Source organism: Hemitrygon akajei, chromosome 9 (assembly GCF_048418815.1).
Source record: "Hemitrygon akajei chromosome 9, sHemAka1.3, whole genome shotgun sequence".
NCBI classification, from domain to species: domain Eukaryota; kingdom Metazoa; phylum Chordata; class Chondrichthyes; order Myliobatiformes; family Dasyatidae; genus Hemitrygon; species Hemitrygon akajei.
The window spans coordinates 103,222,143-103,247,505 of record NC_133132.1 but is presented as its reverse complement, the minus strand read 5'-3'; the positions used below and the strand labels follow the sequence as shown (position 1 = coordinate 103,247,505).

The following is a 25,363-nucleotide window of genomic DNA, read 5'->3' as shown; positions in this document are numbered from 1 at the left end:
AGGAAAGGCACCATAACGTCAACTCAAGTGCATCAGTTCAGTTTTATAGGTTTCACTAGTTTCAATAGGTACATTTAATGTCAGAGGAGTGCCCCAAAGAATGAATGATGGTTAAATGTTAGAACCCCAAAGCCCCCACCCCTCAGCTCCCCCCTCCCATGCATAAGCACCAGCAAAGCAATGACCTCATTCTGAGAATATACCAGGGAAGACAGCAGAATGACGAGTGAGTCAGTGTGTTTGTTTACAAAATGCCCTCCATCACAAATGAGGAGGAATCTCTTTAGCCAGAGGGTGGTGAATCTGTGGAATTCATTGCCGCAGATGTCAAGTCATTGGGTGTATTTAAAGTGGGGGTTAATAGATTCTTAATTATTAAGTACTTTAAAGGTTGTGTGGGGAATGCAGGAGAATGGGGTTGAGAAGGAAAATAAATCAGCCATGGCTGAATGGTGGAGCAGCCATGATGGGCTGAATGGCCTAATTCTGTTCCTATGTCATTTAGGACTAGACCCACTGAATAACTGCTTGTGGTGAAATTTTTAGCGGTGCTAGTTTATTGATGTGATAGTTTTGGAGTTGATAGGCACTGATTGTGAAGAGCGTGTTAAGCCTCTGACTTCTTCCCAGATCTTATTACTCCATGATACTGTGATTATTTATAAAGGTAAGTATTGTGTGATCGATGCTAGACCTCAGCTCTTCCCATGGCACTCTGAGACGGCCTCTCATTAGTCCTCACACCAGCCACCATTTCTTCAGAACAGTAATGACTTATAAAGGTTAGCTTTATTTTTCAGATATACATAAAAATATACAGTGAAATGTGTCGATCAAATGCATTTCCATAAGACCATAAGATATAGGAGCAGAATTAGGTATTTGGTCCATTGAGTCTGTCCGCCATTTCATCATGGCTGATCCATTTTTCCTCTCCGTCCCAATCTCCTACCTTTCCACCCCCCTCCCCCCCATATTCCTTCATGCCCTGACCGATCAAGCATCTATCAACCTCTCCCTTAAAAATACATAAGATTCTCCTCCATAGCTCCTTGTGGCAACTAATTCCACAGACTCACCATTCTCTGGCTAAAGAAATTCCTCCTCATCTCCATTCCAAAAAGACAGCTCTCTATTCTGAGGCTGTGTCCTCTGGTCTTAGATTTTCCCACCATAGGAAACATCCTCTCCACATCTACTCTATCAAGGCCTTTTCACCATTCGATAGGTTTCTATGAGGTCACCCCTCATTCTTCTGAATTCTAGTGAATACAGGCCTAGAGCCATCAGACGCTCTTCATATGACAAGCTATTCAATCCTGGAATCAATTTTATGAATCTCCTTTGCACCCTCTCCAGTTTCAGCACATCCTTTCTAAAATAAGGGACCCAAACCTACTCTCAATACTAAAAGTGACACCTTATAAAGTATCAATACTACGTCCTTGCTTTAATATTCTAGTCCTTTTGAAATGAATGCTAACATTGCATTTGCCTTCCTCACCACAGACTCAACTTGTAAGTTAGCCTTTAGGGAATCCTCTGCAAGGACTCTCAAATCCCTTTGCACCTCATTTTTTTTTCTCCATTTAGAAAAGTCACTCCTTTTGTTTCTTCTACTAAAGTGCATGACCACACATTTCCTGACACTATTCCATCTGCCATTTCTTTGCCCATTCTCCTAAACTGTCTAAGTTCTTCTGTAGCCTACTTCCTCAAAACTACCTGCCCCTCCACCTATCTTCACATCATCTGGCAAACTTTGCAACAAAGCCATCAATTCCATCATCCAAGCCATTGACAGATAATGTAAAAAGAATCCGTCTCACCACAGACCCCTATGGAACACCACTAGACACTGGCAGCCAACAGAAAAAGCTCCATTTATTCTCACTTTTTGCCTCCTGCCAATCAGCTACTGCTTTATCCATGCTAGAATCTTCCATGTAATACCATGGGCTCATAGTTTGTTAAGCAACCTCATGTGGAACCTTGTCAAAGACCTTCTGAAAATCCAGATACACAACTGATTCTCCTTTCTGTATCCTGCTTATTTCTACAAAGAATTCCAACAGATTTGTCAGGCAAGATTTTCCCTTAAGGAAACCATGCTGACCATGGCCTATTTTATCATGTGCCTTTAAGTATCCTGAGACTTCGTCCTTAATAATCAACTCCAACATCTTCCCAACCATTGAGAGCAAACTAACTGGTCTATAGTTTCTTCCTTGTGCCTCTCTCTCTTCTTGAAGAGTGGAGTGACGTTTGCAATTTTCCAGTTTTCCAGAACCATTCCAGAATCTAGTGATTCTTGAAAGATCATTACTAATGCCTCCACGATCTCTTCAGCCACCTCTTTCAGAATTCTAGAGTGTATACCATCTGGTTTAGACCTTTCAGGTTTTCTTAGAACCTTCTCTTTAGTTGTGGTAACCTCACTGTGCTGCCTTTATGGCAGTTATTTAGTTTATAATATTTTCGCTTAGTAATTTGTTTGTTAGCATTTTTTAGTTAAAGTTAGGATTGTTTAAGTAAATTCATTTGTCTGTAATATATCGCGGCTGCGATGATGTCACATCCGGTTTCGCCGCGTCTTGTGGGAAAATACCGGTTTGGGATAAACGCAATTGTTTTATCAACAGTTTTCACCATACGTTAATGTGAAGAGTGAACAGTAAATGGTTAATCTTACTGCGACCTTGTTTTCATTGACTACAGTTTAACTCGACGTTTAATTCGGGTTTCGTTACACCCGAGCGAGAACGTTACAGTGAAAAAGCGGCATTATCAGGTGTTTCAAGTGCAGCAATGACAACTCGGTCCAGCATCAAGTCGTTGCCATCCTGCGACAGGGGCAGTAGGGCATCAAGTAAGGCCACCCAAGCAAGAGCTAAAGCAGAAGTCGCCAAATTGCGAGCGCGCTTTGCCAAACGAGAAGTAGAAATAAAAATGGAAGCGGCTGCCAAAGAAGCCGAAAACCAGAAGGAAGAGGCTGCCAGAGAAGCCGAAAACAAGAGGAAAAAGGCTGCCAGAGAAGCCGAAAACCAGAAGGAAGAGGCTGCCAGAGAAGCCGAAAACAAGAGGAAAGAGGCTGCCAGAGAAGCCGAAAACAAGAGGAAAAAGGCTGCCAGAGAAGCCGAAAACCAGTTGGAAAGAAAAAGGGTAGAGGCAAAGTTAGAAGTGCTGAAGCTAGAACGAGAAGCAGCAGCTGCCAGGGTGGAAGCAGAGTTAATAGAAGATGCTGAAGAAATGCATGATCCGGTTGACGGAAAATCTACTTCAGAAAAGATCAGGTTGGAACGCACAAGAGACTATGTCCAATCTCAAATAAACTGGAAGACTCGTTCTTCCGCTCCACACTCATTTGCTAACGTCCCACTTCATGAGGAGTCTCAGAGAGGCCCGACCGCATCACATCCATCCGAGGAAATCAATTTACGCATGCAACTCCGCGACGAATCCAGGAATGAAAGGGCTCACGACAAGTACTTCTCGACACCAAACTTACCAGATTTGGGCAGAAGAGGGGCAAAGACCAAGTCCAGAACAGCAAATTCCATAACAGATGTACGCCCTCAGTCGTATACCCGCAGTCATGTTTCCTCAGCCCGCATGCCACTTGCAGTCGAACCCGTAGCACGGTATTTAGCACAACGGGATCCCGTCACTTCAGGACTATACCAGTTCGACGATAAACCTGAAAATTACCGTGCATGGCACTCCACATTTACCAACGCTATCGACGGAGTCCAGCTCAGAGCAACCCAGAAGTTGGATCTTATGGCGAAATGGCTGGGAAAAGAATCATGCGAACAGGTGAGACGCATACGTTCAGTGTACATCAATAAACCCGAGCTAGCATTGAAGAAAGCATGGGAGAGACTTCAGGAGGGCTATGGGGCCCCCGAAATTATTGAAGCGGCGCTATGCCAACGTTTGGGAAATTTTCCTAAGGTGTCAGCCAAGGACCACACTAAGCTAAGAGAATTCAGAGATTTACTCATGGAGATTCAAGGCGCCAAAGAAGATGGCTACTCAGCTGGTCTAGTATACCTAGACACTCCAACCGGGATTAGACAAATCGTGGACAAACTTCCATTGGGGCTGCAGGACAGGTGGTTGTCCGTTGCCTCAGAGTACAAGGAAGATCACAGAGGTCGATTCCCTCCCTTTGAGTATTTCACTAGGTTTGTGTGCAAGGAGGCGAAGAAGCGAAATGATCCTAGCCTCATAGGTCCAGGAAGCAGTACAATTTACACCAAGCCAGATAAATCCTCTCCGAATAATTTCAACATTATTAAACCAGTCTCAGTGCTTAAGACTGAAGTCTTTACAACTAACAACGACCCTAGCAAGAATTGTCCATTGCATAACAAACCCCACCCCCTCAAGAAATGCAGAACGTTTAGGGAAAAACCTCTTGAAGAGAGGAAGGCCCTTCTCAAGGAGAAAAGAATATGTTTTAAATGCTGTTCCTCAACCTCTCACCTTGCTAGAGAGTGTACTATCGCCGTGAAGTGCCCGGAATGTAATAGCACTAATCACGATGGGGCCATGCATCCCGGCCCGTTACCGCGAACCGACAACGCTCCTTCACCCCCACAACAGGACGGCGGGGAGGGAGAAGCTCACTCCAGGACAACTGTTGTCAGCTCGAGCTGTACAGAAGTTTGCAGTCAAGCTCAGTCAAGCCGTTCGTGTTCAAAGATCTGTCTCACTAAGGTGTACCCTAAGGGAGCCAAAGACAAGGCCATCAAAGCCTACGTAATTCTGGATGATCAGAGCAATCGCTCGCTAGTCAGTCCAGAGTTCTTTAACTTGTTCAACATTGAGAGTGAGCAGTTCCCATACTACCTTAGAACTTGCTCAGGCAACATGAAAACTTACGGAAGGAAGGCTGAAGGCTTCCAGATCGAGTCCCTGGATGGTAAAGTCCTCAACTGTCTCCCTCCACTCTTAGAGTGCGATGAAATCTTGAATAACCGCACTGAGATCCCGACGCCAAGTGCGGTGCTACACCAGCCACATCTCCACCACATCGCCAAACACATCCCAGAGCTAGATCCAAAAGCAGAAATACTCCTGCTATTAGGGAGAGATGTTCTCCGGGTACACAAGGTTAGGCAGCAGGTAGATGGACCACACAACGCCCCCTTTGCGCAACGCCTGGATCTGGGCTGGGTGGTGATAGGAGAGGTGTGCCCTGGCAACATACACAAATCGACGGTTAACACACTCAAGACCAATGTGCTAGAGAGTAGCCGCCATTCGATTCTTCAACCCCGCACAAGTTCCATGTGTGTCCAGGAAGCACAACAAGGCTTTAACAAGCGCAAAGTAACTGACAAGATGCTGGGTCAGTCAGTCTTTGCTCAAACGGAGCATGATAATAAACTTGCTCCATCGGCTCAAGACGCCATCTTCTTAAAAACAGAGGACACCAAGGTCTTCAGAGACAAAGCAAATAGTGGGGTCGCCCCACTACCTTTCAGAGAACCACGTCAGTGCTTGCCAAACAACAAAGAGCAGGCAGTCAAGCGGTTCACGTCCTTGCAAAAAACCCTGAAAAGGAAACCGGAGATGCAGCAACGCACCCGATTGACCCACGAGGTACTGTGCACACTAATGGCAGAGGTCACAGCCATTATGAATGCACGACCACTCCTTCCTGTGTCTTCTGACCCGGAAAACCCCTTCATACTCTCACCATCAATGCTCCTTACGCAGAAGGCAGGAGCTGCCCCTCCACCAGGGGACTTCTCTGATAAGGATTTGTACACAAAGCAATGGAGACAGGTCCAGGCCCTGGCAAATCGATTCTGGTCTCGTTGGAGACAGGAATATCTACCTTTGTTGCAACACAGACAAAAGTGGACAGAACCCCGCAGGAACCTTCAAGTTGGAGATTTAGTCCTGCTCAGGGACAAGCAAATCGCCCGCAACTGCTGGCCAATGGCCAGAATCACTGCCACATTCCCTAGTAGGGATGGACATGTCAGGAAAGTTGAGTTGAAAACTATCGACCAAGGCGATGTGAAAATTTACCAAAGGCCAGTTACAGAAGTCATTCTACTTCTACCTAATGACTGATTTAGAGACTGAAGTTTTGTAGTATGTTCATTGTGACCTTTCGAAGGTCAAGCGGGGAGTGTGCTGCCTTTATGGCAGTTATTTAGTTTATAATATTTTCGCTTAGTAATTTGTTAGCATTTTTTAGTTAAAGTTAGGATTGTTTAAGTAAATTCATTTGTCTGTAATATATCGCGGCTGCGATGACGTCACATCCGGTTTCGCCGCGTCTTGTGGGAAAATACCGGTTTGGGATAAACGCAAGGGTGGGGGGCACTCACATGTGGCAGTTCAGCGCAAGTTAAGGTTGTTCTCTACGCACCAGAGACACAGTGAAAGCAATGCTGTAAGTCATGAGATAATCGATATGTTGAATTAAAATGTTAACGCTGATTCTGTTAAAAGTAACGACGGTCGATAAGGTTTATGTTTTCGTTAGTTAAAGAGTCGGGATAGTTTGTGTTGAAGTGTATTTAAAGCAGTCAATGGAGCAGGTAGATTCTGACTGTATGCTGCACTTTAATGTAATGTAGTTATTGTAGTTTTACCTTTGCAAGTATTCATGATGTAAATGTGATATTTAGAAGGAAACAAACACTGTACCAATCTTGTATTGTTTTATCAACAGTTTTCACCATATGTTAATGTGAAGAGTGAACAGTAAATGGTTAATCTTACTGCGACCTTGTTTTCATTGACTACGGTTTAACTCGACGTTTAATTTGGGTTTCGTTACACCCGAGCGAGAACGTTACACTCACATACTTCATGTTCTCTGACACCTGGATGAGCTTCCACCATACTGCTAGTGTCTTCCACAGTGAAGACTGATGCAAAATACTTATTTAGTTCATACGCCATTTCATTGTCCCCCATTACTATCTCTCCAGCATTGTTCTCCAGAGGTCCGATATCCACTCCCTGTTACACTTTGTGTATCTGATCCTAAACAGCCACAAAAAGGTGATGAGTTGCTGATGTCACATAAACAAAGCATCAAAAACCTGTCATACCACTGTTGACAGGGAACCATGCTCAGGGTCACTGGGTCAGGAAATGGCATGGACATGATAAGAGAGACTGAATCCACAAAGATGGTGGGGGTAGGGGTAGGGTTCTGAGTCTGGAGTGGGGTGGGAAAGGTTGAGGGCTGAGTCCAGTGTGTGTGTGTGTGTGGTGAGGGAGGAGTTTTTCAGAAATACATTTGATTCCTTCAAAATGACTGCAAGTTCCTCTTCCCCACAGGCAGAGTTCGGATTCTTATCGCAACAGATCTTGCTTCGCGTGGCCTTGATGTGCACGATATCACGCACGTATTCAATTTTGACTTTCCTCGCAATATCGAAGAGTACGTGCACAGAATTGGACGGACCGGCAGAGCAGGGTAGGTATTGCTTTGTGCTGCTGTGGACATTGGTTCCAACCCTGAGTTACCTGATGAAAGGTACCAGCCTGAAACATTGACTGTTTATACCCACTTCGTAAATGCTGCCTGACCTGCTGAGTTCCTCCAGCACTTCTGTGTTATTCAGGTTTTCCAGTACTTTGTGTTTGTGGTTGGTTATCCAGTCTTTCACTTATCTTGTGTTTACTACCAGCTAATTCCCATGGATTATTGGTATGAAAATGCCAGCCCATTGTCCCTCTGACCAGGAGCAACTACTGGCTCTTTCACTTTTCACAGGGCCAAGTTGTAAGCTTCCTTCAATGTTGTACTATTCCCAGTACTTCATGCAGATCCCCAGGATTTTATGGAATCACTTTTGTTTGAAATGTTCCCTTTTCAGGCGCAAGGGAGAAGCTGTAACACTTGTTACAAGAAGCAACTGGAGATTTGCTGCTGAGTTGATTGCAATTCTGGAACGATCGAGTCAGGTATATTTTAGTTCTGTTGGCATTACACTTCAGTAACTCATTGGTCAGTTCGACTTGCTTTCCTATTCCATCAGGAGCAGGTGAAGGTGCTTTGTTTTAGTGTATGCTGAGCACCAGTTGCAAACTGAATGAGTTTGGATGAAATGATGCCCCAACTTATGGCTGAAAAGCTTAAAAGAGAGATCTACGTTTAACACGATGTGAAGTATCTTCTACACCTCATCTTTCATAGGATGTTCTCATCTCAAGATCATATCACATAACATAAGATGAAGGAAAATCCTTTTAGTTGGGGTTGCACTATCAAATCATCCAATCCAACTTTTCATTAAATAATTCAGTCATGGTGAATGGTGAACTGAATAGAATGTATCTAGCATTAAAGGCCGAAGCATGGCCTGATAGAGGACGTGAGATTATGAAAGGGTTTGATTAGTTAGATTTTCAAAATAAGGTTCAATTTATGAGGGAAACCAAAGTGACTGAATCAGAATCAGGTTTAATATCAGTAATGTTATTCACTGATGAAGTGTGTCATGGTAGTGTAGCAGTTAGCGTAATGTTATTACAGCTCAGGGCATCTGGGTTCAGAGTTTAATTCCAGCACTGTCTATAAAACATTTGTATGTCCTTCCCATGAGTACGTGTGTTTCCTCCAGGTGTTCCGGTTTCCTCTCACAGTCCGAAGACTCTCTAATTAATTTAATTGAACTCTCTAATAAGAATCTCTATTTCTAATTAATTAATTCATTGACTTGCATCATAAAATGTGCTGTTTTGCGACAGCAGTACAGTGCAATACAAAAAAAATCACGATAAGTTACAATAAGAAATATTTTAAAAACCGACTAGTGAGGTTCATGGTTCATTCAAAATTCTTATGGTAGAAGGGAAGATGTTAGAAACAGAAATCTACAGTATATTACAGGCCCTTCAGCCCACAATTTTGTAACCTACTCTAGAAACTGCCTAGAATTTCCCTACCACATAACCGTCTATTTTTCTATGCTCCGTGTACTTATCTAAGAGTCTCTTAAAGGACCCTATCATGTCTGCCTCTACCACCATCGCTGGCAGTGCATTCCACACACCTACCACTCTCTGTGTGGAAAAACTTGCATCTGACATCCACCTTGTACTTACTTCCAAGCACCTTAAAACTATGCCTCCTCATGTTTGCCATTTCAGCCCTGAGAAACAACCTCTGGCTATAGACACGATCAATACCCTTCATCATCTTATGCACCTCTAATCCTCTATCACTCCAATGAGAAAAGGCCAAGTTCACTCAGCCTATTCTCGTAAAGGGATGCTTTCAATTCCAGGCAACATCCTTGTAAATCTCCTCTGCACTCTCTCTATAGTGACCAGAAGTGAACACAGTACTCCAAGTGGGATCTAACTAAGGTCTTGTATAGCTGTAACATTACCTCACGGCTCTTGAACTCAATCCTACACACCTTAGGCTTTCTTGACACTGTCAAACTGCGCAGCAGCTTTGAGTGTCCTATGGACATGGACCACAAGATCTCGCTGATCCTCCACACTGCCAGTCTTACCATTAATATTATATTCTGTCTTCAAAATTGACTTACCGAAATGAACCATTTCACACTTATCTGGGTTGAACTCCATCTGCCCAGTTCTGCACCCTATCGATTTTGCATTGTAACCTCTGACAACCCTCTAGAGTATCCATAACACCCCCAACTTTTGTGTCATCGGCACCCTCCCTTCTACTTCCTCATCCAGGTAATTTATAAAAATCACAAAGAGGAGGGTCCCAGAACAGACCCTTCCGGAAATGCTCATGTTCATAAAACATCTAGCATGCCTCTTAGGTTTCCTGTACCTTCTCCCTGATGGTAGTAATGAGAAGAGGGCATGTCCTGGATGGTGGGGATCCTTGATGTTGAATGCTGCCTTCTTGACGTATTGCCTATTGAAGATGTTCTTGATGGTAGGTAGGCTAGTGCCCATAATGGAGCTGGCTGAGTTTACAACCCTCTGCAGCTTTATTCGACTCTGTGCATTGGAGCCTCCACATCAGATTGTGATGCAGCCAGTTAGAATACTCTGCACAGTACCGCTGTAGAAAATGTGCTGTAGACATACCTAATCTCCACAGACCTCTAATGAAGTATAGCCACTGACATGCATAATTGCATCAAGATGTTGTCCACAGGTTAGATCTTCAGAAATGCAGACACCCAGGAGCTTAAACTGCTCATCCTTTGAACTGCCGACCCCCTCAATGAGGACTGGTGTGTGTTCTCCCAACTTCCCCTTGCATTTCACAATCGGTTCTTTTGTCTTACTGGTGTTGTGTGTAAGGTCATTGTTGTGATACTACTCAACCAGCTGGCTGTAAATATGACAATTAATAAATCCAATGGATAAAGGCTTTAACTCAAGATTAGGAAGAATATAGAGCTTGCTACCGTGATAAATAGTTAAGATGAAAACAGACAAAAAGATAAATGAGTTTACTGAAAGGATAGCGCGGTGGTATGGAAGAGGTGTAGGCTATAAACTCAGATGTAGATCAGTCAGAATGAATGGGTCTGATTCAAGTTTGTTTGTCATTCAACCATATAAATATATACCACCAAACAAAACAAATTTCCTCCATATCAAGTTGCATAGCACATCACATATTGCTCACACACAACACATAAAGTAATATTATCACAAATAAATTAACAAATAATAAAATATATTCTAGAAGATTGACATTTAGCGTAAGGTGCATTTATGACTCAAGTTAAAAAGTAAATAATATAACGCTACTGGCGCTTCACACATGATGAGATGGGTGGTGGCAGGGAGTTAAATAGCCTTGTGGCCTGGGGGAAGAAGCTGTTTCCTATCCTAATAGTCCTTGACCTAATGCTGCAATACTTCCTGCCTGATGGTAGGATGTCAAAGAGATTGTTAGATGGCTGGGAGGGATTCTATGCAGTAAGCTGCTGTAGTCCTGTCTTAATGTGTGTCTGTCAGCCATGTGAGTCTGTTCTCTTGCTTCATTATCTCAACCCTGTTCAGTTGTGTAACTTCTCACATGCAGCCAGTTCCTGCAGAGTTACTGATGATGGCTGAGAGGTACAAGCAGGACAGAATGAAGAAGGAGTACAAACGGGAGATCGCAGCCTCCTCTAGTGAAAGGCACAGAGACCACAGGCGTGGACGCAGGGACTGGAACAAAGTAAGATCAGTAATCACAATTCCAGCTGTTCTGTGTCCGTGCATCTTTAAAAATCAGGTTATTCCTTAATTTGATATTTAAGTCTTTTGTTTTTGCTAACTGTTAGCGATGGTCTCTGACCAAATTACTGTAGTACAACTAATGATGGTGGCACTTGCACTGGGAAAGATGTCTTTCTCAGTGGAAGAAATAAGTCAGGAAACATAAATTTGAGGATTATTTTTCTTCAAAATTACCTCGAATGATAGTGAATATTAAAAGCAAGCATTTTTCGTTGCTACACACAAGACACTGGAGGAACTTTCCCTCCCTACCCCTCTCAGCCTTTCGCAGGGATTGTTCCCTCCGCGACCACCTAGTCCACAGGTCCCTCCCCACAGAACTCCCACTTATCCCTGCAAATGCTACACCTGTCCCCACACCTCCCCCCTTACTACCATTCCGGGCCCCAAACAGTCCTTCCAGGTGAGGCAACACTTCACCTGTGAGTCTGCTGGAGTCGTCTATCGCATCCGGTGCTCCCGGTGCGGCCTCCTCTACATCGGTGAGACCCGACGTAGATTGGGGGACCGCTTCGTCGAGCACCTATGCTCCGTCCATCACAATAGACAGGACCTCCCAGTTGCCACCCACTTCAACTCTGCCTCTCATTCCCATCTAGATATGTCCATACATGGCCTCCTCTACTGCCATGATGAGGCCAAACTCAGGTTGGAGGAGCAACACCTCATCTACCGTCTGGGTAGCCTCCAGCCTGGTGAACATTGAATTCTCCAATTTCCGGTAATTCCCTCCCCCTTCCCCTACCCCAGGTCCCTCTCTGCCTCTTTCCCCTTTCAACTTTCTGCTTCTTTATCTCTACAGTTCTTTCATGCTTATCCCCTCCCCCTCCCCCTTTATCTTTCCTCTGATTGGTTTTCCACCTGGCGCCTTTAGGCCCTACCCCCTCCCCTATCTCTATTACTGGGCATCGGCCCTCTCTTCCCCCCATTCCTGATGAAGGGTCTTGGCCCGAAACATTGGCTACTCTTTTCTCACGGATGCTGCCTGACCTGCTGAGTTCTTCCAGCGTTGTGTACGTATTCTTTGATCCACAGCATCTGCAGTTGTATTTTTGTGTTTTGACTGGAGGAACTTAGCAGGCCAGACAGCATCTATGGAAAAGAGTCAACAGTCATCGTTTTGGGCTAAGACCCCTCCTGATGAAGGGTCTCGGCCCAAAACAGCAACTGTTTACTCTTTCCATAGATGCTGCCTGGACTGCTGAGTTCCTCCAGCATTTTGTGTGTATTACTTTGATTTCCAGTATCTGCAGATTTTCTCTTGAATTTCAGTTGATTAAAGCCCAACATTGGGATAATTTATACAAATTTTTATCTTTTCAGAGAAACTAAAGTGATGACTCTGTGATCTATTATAATGGAAAAATAAAACCTGAATTCTGCTGCACAGGAAAATGCAAGTGCCTATCCAGACCCTAACCCAAAGTATGTGAACACTACATTTCACTTTTCACTATTTGAAAATATTTTCTTTAGATGATTTTTTTTTGGTAAACATGTTGATTTCTACTGAGACTGCTCCTTAGCAAAGGTGGTGAATGTAGTTCCACCCTATGACAGAGTGTGCTGTCCCTGTATGTTGATGCTAGCTCTGTAAAGTTATTGTATATTATTTAAAGGTGAATAAACATAGAACTCATATTTAAAAACACTTGTCAATGTATAATATGTTATATCTAAGGTTCAGGAGCATCCTGTGTTCAGATTTCCTATTGTAGCATAATACCCTCATGCCGATACAGTTCATGCATTTGGCATACAGCTGGCCCCCGTTTTTCGAACATTTGCTTTACAACACCTTGCTGTTACTGAAGACCTACATTAGTTACCTGTTTTTGCTAACAGAAGGTGTTTCACTTCTACGAAAAAAGGCAGCGTGCTCCTCCCCCAGAACTGCATTCTAGCCGCCATTGCTTAAACACGTGCCCCTGAGCATCTGTGCTTTATGTCGATTTATTTTTGCATCCGTTAGCAAGATGAGTTCTAAGGTATCGGAAAAGCCTAAAAGAGTTTGTAAGGGTGTTACACTTAGCGTAAAACTGGACATAATTAAGCGTTTTGATCATGGTGAACAAAATAAGGGCATTGTCTGCGCGTTGAACCATTCACACTATTTATATGCAAAGTGAAAGAATCTTGAAAGCTGCTGATGTTACTGTTGGTTCTGCTGATAGCAAAGTGGTCTCTCTTAGTCGGCATCCAATAATGGATAAAATGGAAACTCTATTGCTTGAGTGAATTGATGGGTGTACAAAGCGTGGTGTTCGATTAAGTTACCTTATACATAAGGAGAAATCAGTCAGTCTTTTTAATAAGCTGAAACAGAAAGCACTGGACGATGGTGATGAAAGTGTTGCAAAAGTGGAATTTAAAGGTAATCATGGGTGGTATGATCGGTTTCTGAGGCGAGGGCAGCTTCATAGCTTAAAGTTTACTGGAGAGAGTGCTTTAGTTGATACTGAAGCTGCCGAAAAGTTCCCAGCAGAACCGAAGAAAATAATTACAGAAGGTGGTTATTCGTATAAGCAAGTGTTTAACTGTGACGAGACTGCAATTGATTGGAAAAAATTGCCAAGCACCCCAACCTCCGACGACTCAGCCTAACACACCACCATCAGTGTGCTTTCTATCTTCCCGATTCCAGTGAGTGAAACTACACCGTACATACATTATTTCTACTTTATATAGGCTGTGTATTTTTGTGTGTTATTTGGTATGATTTGGCAGCTTCATAGCTTAAAGGTTTCTGGAGAGTCTACTTCCGCTGAGACTGCTTCCGCTACATAGTGAGATTACACGCTACGTAGTGATATTTTCACTACACTAGACAGTGCTGTAATGATTGCAGAACCATAGAACATTACAGCACAGAAACAGGCCTTTTGGCCCTTCTTGGCTGTTCCGTACCATTTTTCTGCCTGATCCCACTGACCTGCACCTGGACCATATCCCTCCATACACCTCTCATCCATGTACCTGTCCAAGTTTTTTTTAAATGTTAAAAGTGAGCTCACATTTACCACTTCATCTGGCAGCTCATTCCACACTCCCACCGCTCTGTGTGTGAAGAATCCCCCCCTAATGTTCCCTTAAACTTTTCTCCCTTCACCCTTAACCCATGTCCTCTGGTTTTTTTTCTCCACTAACCTCAGTGGAAAAAGCCTGCTTGCATTCACTCACTCTATCTATACCCATCATAATTTTATATACCTCTATCAAATCTCCCCTCATTCTTCTACGCTCCAGGGAATAAAGTCTTATCCTATTCAACCTTTCTCTGTAACTCAGTTTCTCAAGTCCCGGCAACATCCTTGTAAACCTTCTCTGCACTCTTTCAACCGTTTTAATATCCTTCCTGTAATTCGGTGACCAAAACTGCACACAATACTCCAAATTCGGCCTCACCAATGCCTTATACAACCTCACCATAACATTCCAACTCTTATACTCAATACTTTGATTCTTAAAGTATTGAGTATTCATAAAGGCCAATGTACCAAAAGCTCTCTCTTGTACCCTATCTACTTTATATAAGCTGTGTATTTATCATATCATTCCTGCTTTTACTTTATGTTACTGTTATTTTAGATTTTATGTGTTATTTGGCATGATTTTGTAGGTTATTTTTTGGGTCTGGGAACGCTCTCAAATTTTTCCCATAGAAATAAATAGTAATTGCTTATTCACTTTACGACATTTTGGCTTACGAACCGTTTCATTGGAACGCTCTACCTTCAGATAGTGGGGGAAACCTGTATTGCATTATAGAAGTGGAGTTTGTAGGAACCAGTGCTGCATTGACCAAGATCTCATTTTGTGCTTTGGATAAGACCTGACATTATTGCCTAATGTATGTAAATCAACCTCCCTTGCTTCAGCAATGAACAGGCTCTGAGTGGGCTTGAATATGAGCATATCACCACTGAATCGTTTGTTCAGTAATCTTAGGTTAAGCTTAACCCAAAGTTCAAGTTCAAAGTAAATTTATTATTAATATACATGTACAGTACTGTGCAAAAGTATTGTATATAAAGTTAGGATGTCTTAAGATTTTTGCAACAGTACTGTGATAAATTTATGTATCGCACTGTGCTGCTGCCACAAAAACAAATTTTATGACATATGTGAGAGATGATAAACCTGATATTTATATTAATTGTGGACTGAGAGTGGGAAGGGGGTAGGAAATCATAGTTAGGAAAGGGGGGAGGGAGCAGGAAGCACCAGAGATACAATCTGTAATGATCAATAAACCAATTACTTGAAATCAAATGACCTTGCCTGGTGTCTCAAGACTGGGTATGTACACACCCGCACCACCCCCAGCCCCTGGCACTCCTCTGCCACCTGTACCACACCCCTTCCAAGGGGCTTCATCTTTGCCATCCCCATAGCCTTTCCCTGACAGAATGTAGGAGGTTAAAATACCTATTCGATTTCTGTGAATGATACCTGGCTAAGTAATGATAAATTTCTGGCTTGACCATGAAGTTCAGCAAGTTATTGCCCTTCAACCCATCAGGCTCCTGAACCAGCATGTTAGATTTACAAACTCACTCTCCACTCGATGTTGACCAATACAGTACTGTATGTCACCATATACATACTACCCTAAAATTAATTTTCATGTAAGCATTCACAATAGATACATAGTAACACAATAGAATCAATGAAAAGCTACACACAAAGACAGACAGCCAATGTACAAAAGACAACACATTGTGCAAATATTTTTAAAAAACAAAATAATAAATAATATTGAGAACACTAGTTGTAGAGTCTTGAAAGTGAGTCCATAGGTTGTGGAATCAGTTCAGTGTCGAGATGAATTAAGTTATTCACGTTGGTTCAGAAGCCTGATGGTTGAAGAGTAATAACTTCTACAACTTGGTAGTCAAGCCAGAAATTTATCATTACATACCCAGATATCATTCACAGAAATAGAATGGGATTTTTACCCTGTGCCTTCTCCTACATTCTGTCATGTAAATGCCGTTCAGCAAGCTGAAAGTTAAATTCTGTTCAAAGTACTTTCGCAACTTCCCTTTCTGTATTTTTTTGCAACTGTTAGACTTAAATTTGTGAGTTTTTGCTGGAGGGGAATTGAAAGTGCATATCATCAACAACATTGGCACATGTGGTTTTCTGCAGTATGTGGATTCTTAACCTTCCTTAACGCAACTTTAATTAGGTATGCAAAATTCCATCCTCTGAATCTATCCATCCCTTCCTCCCTTTATGATTTGGGGTGTAAAGTACAAGTCCATCACTGGTAAAGTCCCCTTTCCCCCACCATTCTTCCCCAATTGAGCACATGACATGGAGCGCTGTCACAAGAAAGCAGCCTCCATCATTAAGGATCCCCACCATCTGGGCCATTTCTCCTCTCGCTACTGCCATCAGGAAGGAGGTACAGGAACCTCAGGATCCACGCAACCAGGCTCAGAAACAGTTATTTCCCCTCAAGCATAAGATTCTTAAAACAGAGGGGATAACTTTTTGAACTTCATTCACCCCATCACTGAACTGTTCTTGCACTCTGTGGTCTCCCTTTTAAGGACTCTTCATCTCATGTTCACACATGGTTTAAATAGTTCAACTTAATATCAGAGAAAGTACACAGTATACAACCTGAAATTCTTGCTCTTTGCAGACATCCACAAAACAAAAAAGCCTAAAGAATGAATGACAGAAACGTCAGAAACCCAAAGCCTCCCACACACACAAGCAGCAGCAGAAGCATCAACCCTCCACTTGCATCAGCAAGCACTGACCCGCTCCCCCACCATACAATCAATAACAGAAGCCCCCAACGAGACCTTGATCTGGAGTCCCATGAAAAGCTACCATCCATCCCAACACTTAGGACTCACCAACCTATGGACTCACTTTCAATGACTATTCATCTCATGTTATTGCATATTTATTTATTATAATTATTATTTTTTGTATTTGCACAGCTTTGCTGTCTTTTGCACATTGGTTGTTTGTCCTGTTAGGTTTGATCTTTCATTGATTCTATTGTTTCTTGTATTTACTATGAATGCCCACTGTTACGTATCCCGTAACTGGATCACTTACCAGCAAAGATAGAGAGGTCCGCTGAAGTCTGATGGTACCATTTTCAAACGGTTTTATTTATAAAGGGGCACAAAAGAAAGGTTAATACAAACATTCAGATACCATAAGTCGTCAATACTCAATCTAAAGCGCAGGTATAGTAATAACCAGTAAGAAATAAACTCTATCGTTGTCTAGGGGTAATGTATATATTGTCCGCTGTATATCTGAAAGTCTCTTGCGGTCACTGCAGTTCCACCAGCTGCCGTCTTTTGTGGTGTCGCGTTGGTGCACTTTTGTTAGAAAGAGAGAGAGAGAGATTGAATTAAACAGTTACCTGCCGGGTTTTTCCAACCTTTAGGGGTTCGATTCCGTCTTTTGTCTCGTTGGGGAATGAACGCTCACTTGTGGCCTCCCCTGTAGCTAAGCCGTTCTCTCGCCAATCCCAGGCAAGGAAAAGACGCACACGAACCCCACCACCGGCTGTCGCTATTAAACGCTGTCGCAGGATTTCTAGCGTGTCTTCTGGTGCGTCTGGGGGGCCGTCTTTACAACCCCTCTTTTATCTGAACTCACGGGGTCTCAGATGTCAATCAGGTTGAGATGATGCAATCTCTCTCCATCTCTCCACCCACATTGCCCTGAGGGTATACACGTAGTACAGTTCCCAATTCACAAAGGTGTCTCCATGAGACAATGACCACCGGCGCCAGCTTTGCCTCGCCGTGAAACGAGGAACACCGCACATATCTCTCTCCATCTCTCCACCCACGTTGCCCTGAGGGTATACACGTAGTACAGTTCCCAATTCACAAAGGTGTCTCCATGAGACAATGACCACCGGCGCCAGCTTTGCCTCGCCGTGAAACGAGGAACACCGCACATATCTCTCTCTTCTCTTGGGTCATTGACCCCTCCCTTCACTAGGGCTCTGGCGATTCTCACAAAGGAGGGGGCTGGGATCATAACACCACAATAAAATTAATCTCAGGGTTGTAAATTGTAACGTATACTTTGCTAATAAACTTACTTGGAGCTTTATTGAACTTTGAACTCATAGCCAGTGATTTTCTGAAGGATGGCTACTAAGGTTTTCTAGGAGATGAACCAGGCATTTGGTGCACAGCAAGGTCCAACGAAGAGCTGTGTAACTATGCCTATTGTGTGCCTACTTAAGTTAGGCCAAGAGACTGGGTACACCTACCAGTTATTTTGAAATAAGACAGGAAAGATCCTAAAGTGCAGACTGAGAGTAGACAGACAATGTAAAGTTACCATCAAAGGGTAGCATCTAGGTTAACATAACACATAATAGAATGATAACCATAATAGAATCAATGAAAGGCTGTGCTAACTTGGGCATCCAACCAGTGTGCAAAAGGCAACAAACTGTGCAAATACAAAAGGAAATAAATAATAAATAAGCAGTAAATATTAAGAACATGAGATGAAGAGTCCTTGGGAAGTGTGTCCAGAAGTTGTGGGGACAACTCAGTGGTAATGTTGAGTGAGGTTATGATCCAGAGTCCACTGTATTCTCTGGAATCTGGGTAGGCACCAAAAGTTGGGTCGGGGAAGTTTGCTATTGGAGCTTGAGTCTTGGTTCTAATTCTGTAGCCAACATGCTGTTCCTCCATGTCCCTTCACTCTTCTGGATGAAGTCATGACCCATTTCTTCATGCAGTTCCGGGGATTCCTAGCAAATCTATGGCTTGGGTTAGCTTCCCTCACTAATGGCTTCAACAGAAGTGCACCTGATAGGGTCACTACACCAATTCAGTGAAATGCCAAGTCAGTTGAGAGGGGGAAATGGTAAAAGTTACAATGTATATTTACAAAAAAAGGCGAGCAGCTTGTATAGTTGTTAAAACACCAAGTGCTAAATAAGACCACATCAGATCCAGGAGCATATTTTACAGTGTTGTCTTCATTGAAGCTTCAGTAACCTGCAGTTGCTCAGTGTACGGGCTAATATCACAACCAAAACCCATTTATTCTCTTTATGTCCAGGAATATATTTTTTATATTTATTTAACTTTTGAACTGGCACTCAAACTTGTATTCCTGGTGAGCAGAAAAGACTTAAGGTTAAGGAATTTGTATATGTGCAATGTAAATAACTTTGTCCCACTCCCATCAGGGAGGAGGCTACATAGCATACACGCCAGAAATTTCAGATTTAAAAACATTTGCTTTCCCCAAGCAGTAAGGCTGATCAACATGTTCGCCCGCTAACCAAGCCCTCCACTCACCCCCACCACCACTACCTTATCATTTCCTGTCAGTTACCTTGTGTACAGACACCCCTGTTCTTAGCATCACTTTATACACATACAAATAATCTGTGTATAAACACTTGCCTGTGTATTTATATTTATTTTTTATTATTGTGTTCTTTATCTTGATGTGTTTTTTTTTGTGCTGCATTGGATCCAGAATAACTATTATTTCATTTCCTTTACACATGTGTACTGCAAATGACAATACAAATGACATTAAACAATCGTGAATCATTAAAGGCTATTTTTAAAGCAAAGGTTTATAAGTTCTTGATTAGTAAGGGTGTCAAAGGTTACAGGGAGAAGGCAGGAGAATGGGGTTGAGAGAGATGTTTAATCAGCCGTGATGGAATGGCAGAGTAGCCTCAGTGGGCTAGATAGTGTAATTTTGCTCCTATGTCTTGTGGTCTTAATCTGAGACCATAAGACATAGGAGTAGAATTAGACCATTCGTCTATGGTAATGACAATCTGGAGTCATTTGTTAATGCAGTGGTTCACATACAAACTAATGCAAGGTCAGTTTCAATTATTCATTATCAGTAATTGACAGACTTTTTAAATAAATGTTTTAATGAAGGTTGAAACCAGATTTAGGCCAAGTAACAGTTTAACATTTTAACCACATCCCAAGAGTCACCAGACTGGTTATTTGCTTTTTATATTTAAAAGTATAACAAAGATATCTTGGTGAATCCAAAGTAGATCTTAGCTGGAGAGCTGCACTTTGTTCAGTTTTGTTTCATTTCCAACCAAAAATGCAAGACATACAATAAACAGAAGTAAGCAAGTATTTATATATAGGAATTGGAAACTTGTAGGGAAATAGCAGACCCCGTTGCTGCACTTATGACATAGTTACATGAATAGAAAATAGAAACTGTGAAGATTTGAAGGAGATCAGTCAAGCTTGCATTGGTACAAGTGGACCTGGGCCAACGAAGGTGACCATTGTATATTTTATTTCCAGCAAGAAAGAGATGCAAATGTGCACTTTTCATGTCAGACTTGTATTTTCCAGTCCACGTCATATTTGGGCAGTAGATTTATAACAAGGAAAACAAATGTTATTAGATTTAGCCACTCAGCCAGGTTCATGATGCAGTGCTGCTCCTGTAATGTGCCATGCCTTTGATCACTGCTATAAATATCATTATTACCTTACTACTAAATCCGTCCATCTATATGGTGTCTGCTTGAGGCTGGAAAAAGCTGTGTGCAACTCCAAAATGAGCTTTTGCACCTGTGCACTTTGCTCAGGCAATCTGTTCCAACCTCTAACTCCAACCCTAACCCTCCACATCTCATCTGGTGCTAAAACTCACATCTGTGCCTTTTATAACTCTATACTTGACTACCCTCATGCCCTGTCAGCTGGATTCCTCCATTCTCTCCTCTGCAGACATGTCCAAAAAGAACCACTGATGTTGGAAATGCCCATCAGGTCAGGCAACAATTGGTGGACAGACTTTTCACCACAAATGCTATCTGACCTCGGAGAACATACAGCATACTGATAGATCTAATGAGCATTTCCATCATTCTCCTTTATTTCAGACTTTCATAAACTACTCTGCTCGCTATCTCAGTTTCCCAGCAGTACATTTTTTGTCCCTCTATTCTCATTCATCCTTCTCTCAACTCCTCCAGACAGATCAGCTATGATGAACAAATCCTCACTATCCTCTTTCAAGTAGCATCATATCACCTTGGTTCTCCTGGTCTACAACCTGTTACAGATATTCACTTTGCTTGCTCCACAATGCCCCTTCTCAACATATATGCTTACTTTCTCAATTTCTCCCAATTGTGATGAAAAGTCAGAACTTGAAATACTAATTTACACAAAAGTCACTACCTTAACTCCAAGGTTTTCCAAAGTTTACCTCTCAATCATCAATCTCCTGAACAAACATGGATAACTTCACTCACCTCAACACTGAACTGATTCCACAACCTATGGACTGATTTTCAAGGACTCTACAACTCATGTTAATACTTATTTATTACATATTTACCTATTATTATCTTTTTCTTTTTGTATTTTGCACAATTTATTGCTGTAAGGTCCTGATGGAGTATCTGGTAAGGCTCTGAAAACCTGTGCCAACCAACTAGTGGGAGTATTCAAGGAGATTTTCAACCTCTCATTGCTATGGGCAGAAGTTCCCACTTGCTTCAAAAAGGCAACAATTATACCAGTATTTAAGAAGAATAATGTGAGCTGCCTTAATGACTATCACCCAGTAGCACTCACATCGACAGTGATGAAATGCTTTCAGAGGTTGGTCATGACTAGAATGAACTGCTGCCTCAGCAAGGACCTGGACCCATTGCAATTTGCCTATTGCCACAATAGGTCGACGGCAGATGCAATCTCAGTGGCTCTCCACATGGCTTTAGACCACCTAGACAACACAAACACCTGTGTCAGGATGCTGTTCATCGACTAAAGCTCAGCATTTAATACCATCATTCCCACAATCCTGATAAAGAAGTTACAGAACCTGGGTTTCTGTACCTCCCTCTGCAATTGGATCCTTGACTTCCTAACTGGAAGACCACAATCTCTGTGGATTGGTAATAATATATCCTCCTCGCTGACGATCAACACAGGCACACCTCAGGGGTGTGCGCTTAGCCCACTGCTCTACTCTCTCTATACACATGACTGTGTGGCTAGACATAGCTCAAATATCATCTATAAATTTGCTGCTGATACTACCATTGTTGGTAGAATCTCGGGTGGCGACAAGAGGGTGTACAGGAGTGAGATATGCCAACTAGTGGAGTGGTGCCGCAGCAACAACCTAGTACTGAATGTCAGTAAGTCGAAAGAGCTGATTAGGGATTTCCGGAAGGGTAAGAAGAAGAAACACTTACCACTCCTTATAGAGAGAGCAGAAGGGCATGCCCTTTTCTCGCTGTTGCCCTCAGGTAGGAGGTACAGAAGCCTGAAGAGACACGCTCAGCAATTCAGGAACAGCTTCTTCCCCTCTGCCATCCGAATCCTAAATGGACACTAGCTCACTTTTTTAATATATAGTATTACTGTTTTCTGCACAATTTTTAAATCTATTCAATTTACGTATACTGTAATTGATTTAGTTACTTATTATTTTTATTTTTTGTTCTCCTATATTATGTATCGCATTATACTGCTGCTGCTAACAAATTTCACATCACATGCCAGTGATAATAAACCTGATCCTAATTTTGCACATTTGTTGTTCTTTATATATAGATTTTCATTGATTCTACAATGTTACTTTGTATTTACTGTGAATGAAAGCAAGAAAATTAATTTTAGGGTGACATATGCACTTTGACAATAAATTTTCTTTTGAACTTTTATTTAAAATCATCTTGCCCCAAACTATTCTGCAAGTCTCTTCGACTCATCCTTTGTGTGCTTGCTGTCAGCTCCCAGTTCAACACACCTTAATTTTAAACCTCTCATCCTTGTACTCCAATTCTAGAATCTTAATCAACTCTAATTTTAACCAATATGCCAAAATGTTGGAGGAACTCAGCAGAACAGTTAAGCTAAACAGAGTTCCTCCACCGATTTGTATATATTGGTCAAAATTTTCAGCATTTGCAGAATCTCTTGTTTCTAATTTTAACCCCTCCTCTGTTGATGGCAGTGTCTTCAGTTGCCATCCAATGGAGAATGGGATTGAGAAGGAAAATAAATGAACCATGATCAAATAGTGGAGCAGACTCAATAGGCTGAATGACTTAATTCTGCTTCTGGTTATTTATCTCAATTTTTCCATTAAAGGCAAAATTCATTTTGATAATATTTCTGTGAAGGACCTTGGGTTTCTTTTTCTTTCTATAAGAACTTGTTTATTTGCAGTACGATAACAGGCCCTTCCAGCCCATCGAGCCCACACCATCTAATTACAGGCATATGACCAATTAACCTTCTAACCTAACTGTGGGAGGAAACTCACATGGTCATAGTTAGAACAAACAGGCTCCCTACAGACAGCAGCATGAATTGAACTAGGTCACCAGTGCTGTAACACCGTTACAGTAACTACAACACTACCATGCTGCCTTCTAACGTTTGCTCCCCTTGGATCCCTTTCTTTGCATCTTTGATTTGGCTGTATAGGACCTTAAATTTAGTGTTCGATGCAAATTTGTTTAAAAAGTATTTGCTTTCGTTATTTTGTCAAAATTTTCTAGTACAGAAGGAAGCCATTTTCACATCCTTTTAGGCCAACTCACCAAGTCATGCAGTCATACTTCCTTCCCTCATTTTCTCTATCAACCTGCGGATCTCTGCTCTTCAAGTAACTATCCATTCTCTTTTGAATGTGATATTGAATCTGTTACACCATCATCTGACCAGTATTTTTCAGATCCTATCATGTTTAAACACAAAAGTCAAGCAACTGTTTCTCCTTGGGTACCTTTGCCTGTACCTCAAAAGTAATTTGGTTACAAGTCCATCTTAAAGTTCAGCTTTATCTGCCACATATACATCGAAGCATCATAAAGTGAAATGCACCATTTGTGTCAATGTCCAGTACAATCCAAGGATTACGCTGGGGCCAGCTTGTAAGTGTCACCACAAGTTCAGGCGCTAGCAAACTTAAATGTACTGTACATTTTTAAAATGTGGGAGGAACCCCACACGGTTATGGAGAGAACGTACAAGCTCCTTACGGACAGTGGCGGGAATTGAACCCTGATCAGTGATTACTATTGCTATGCTATTGTGCTGCCCCTGGTGGTGAGTTTCCTTCTCCCCTGTCATTCAGGTAAATCTCAGCAGTCTGAAACAGGAGAGGCTTTTCTAAAGGTTCATGTCACTTTTGTGCAATCCTAATAAGGCTAATGACATTAGACACTGGTTTTTAAACAGCCTTCCCAGCTTGTACTGCTGCTTATTAAAATCACAAGCCAAATCACTGTGACTGAAGATTTATCCCAAAGATAGGAAAGTTTTTTGCTCTCTCTCTCTCAATGAAATCTAGAAGACGAGTCCTATCTTTTGAATCAAATTTCTGAGAGTCAAAGAAATTGTAAGAGGGGATGAAGAAGTGAGGAAGGTCTGCCTTTTTCAGACATTCAGTGAAGTCATCTAATAGCTGCAGAAAGCAGCGGGCAAGGTCTTCAAGACGCCACATGTCATCGCTGGGTCTCTTGATGCATGCATGGAGCAGAGTTGTCTTTGCGTGGTATGAGCAGACATATGCCAATATACGAGGATGCTTCTCCTTCAGTTTCCCAATGAGGTTTTTCAGAAGCTTCAAACAGGATTTCCTATAAAAATGAAAGTAGTTTCAGTACAATGTACCAATTTTGTATCCATCTCTCATCAATCTCAACTTGATGAAACCACAAGCTCTCATGAGCTATTCCACATATTTTTAATATAATGGGGGTCAACAAAAGCAATGAATATCAGAGCACAAAATTGTGGATGAACATGGCAGGTCAGGCAGCATCTACAGAGGGAAATAAACAGTCAACATTTCACACTTTGACTCTTCATTAGATAAGGAAAGAAAGTGAGAAGAAGCCAGAATAAGAAGGTAGGGCAGAAGGGAATGAGTATAAGCTGGCATATGATAGGTGACACCAGATGGGTGTGGGAGAGAAATAGGAGCAGAAGTAGGCCTTCTGGACCATCGAGCCTACTCCACCATTTAATAAGATCATGGTTGATCTGACCCTAGACTCATCTTCACCTACTTGCCTTTTCCGCATAACCCTTAATTCCCCAACTACGCAAAAATCTATTCAACCTTATTTTAAATATATTTACTGAGGTAGCCTCCACTGCTTCATCGGGCA

At 42.1% G+C, this 25,363-nt stretch overlaps 2 protein-coding genes across 2 annotated transcripts in view; one reads left to right on the top strand and one right to left on the bottom strand.

Annotated features, from left to right (window-relative positions):
* ddx43 (DEAD (Asp-Glu-Ala-Asp) box polypeptide 43) overlaps nucleotides 1–12,826 on the top strand; it is a 66,308-nt gene extending 53,482 nt beyond the window's left edge. Inside the window, exons 14-17 of the mRNA XM_073055361.1 lie at nucleotides 7,315–7,453; nucleotides 7,857–7,944; nucleotides 11,012–11,149; nucleotides 12,535–12,826. Coding sequence (XP_072911462.1) covers nucleotides 7,315–7,453; nucleotides 7,857–7,944; nucleotides 11,012–11,149; nucleotides 12,535–12,543 — 374 coding nt within the window. The 3' untranslated portion in view covers nucleotides 12,544–12,826. The remainder of the gene's footprint in view (nucleotides 1–7,314; nucleotides 7,454–7,856; nucleotides 7,945–11,011; nucleotides 11,150–12,534) is intronic.
* Nucleotides 12,827–19,701: 6,875 nt separating this feature from the next.
* LOC140733410 (cyclic GMP-AMP synthase-like) overlaps nucleotides 19,702–25,363 on the bottom strand; it is a 28,849-nt gene continuing 23,187 nt past the window's right edge. Inside the window, exon 5 of the mRNA XM_073056696.1 lies at nucleotides 19,702–24,829. Coding sequence (XP_072912797.1) covers nucleotides 24,472–24,829 — 358 coding nt within the window. The 3' untranslated portion in view covers nucleotides 19,702–24,471. The remainder of the gene's footprint in view (nucleotides 24,830–25,363) is intronic.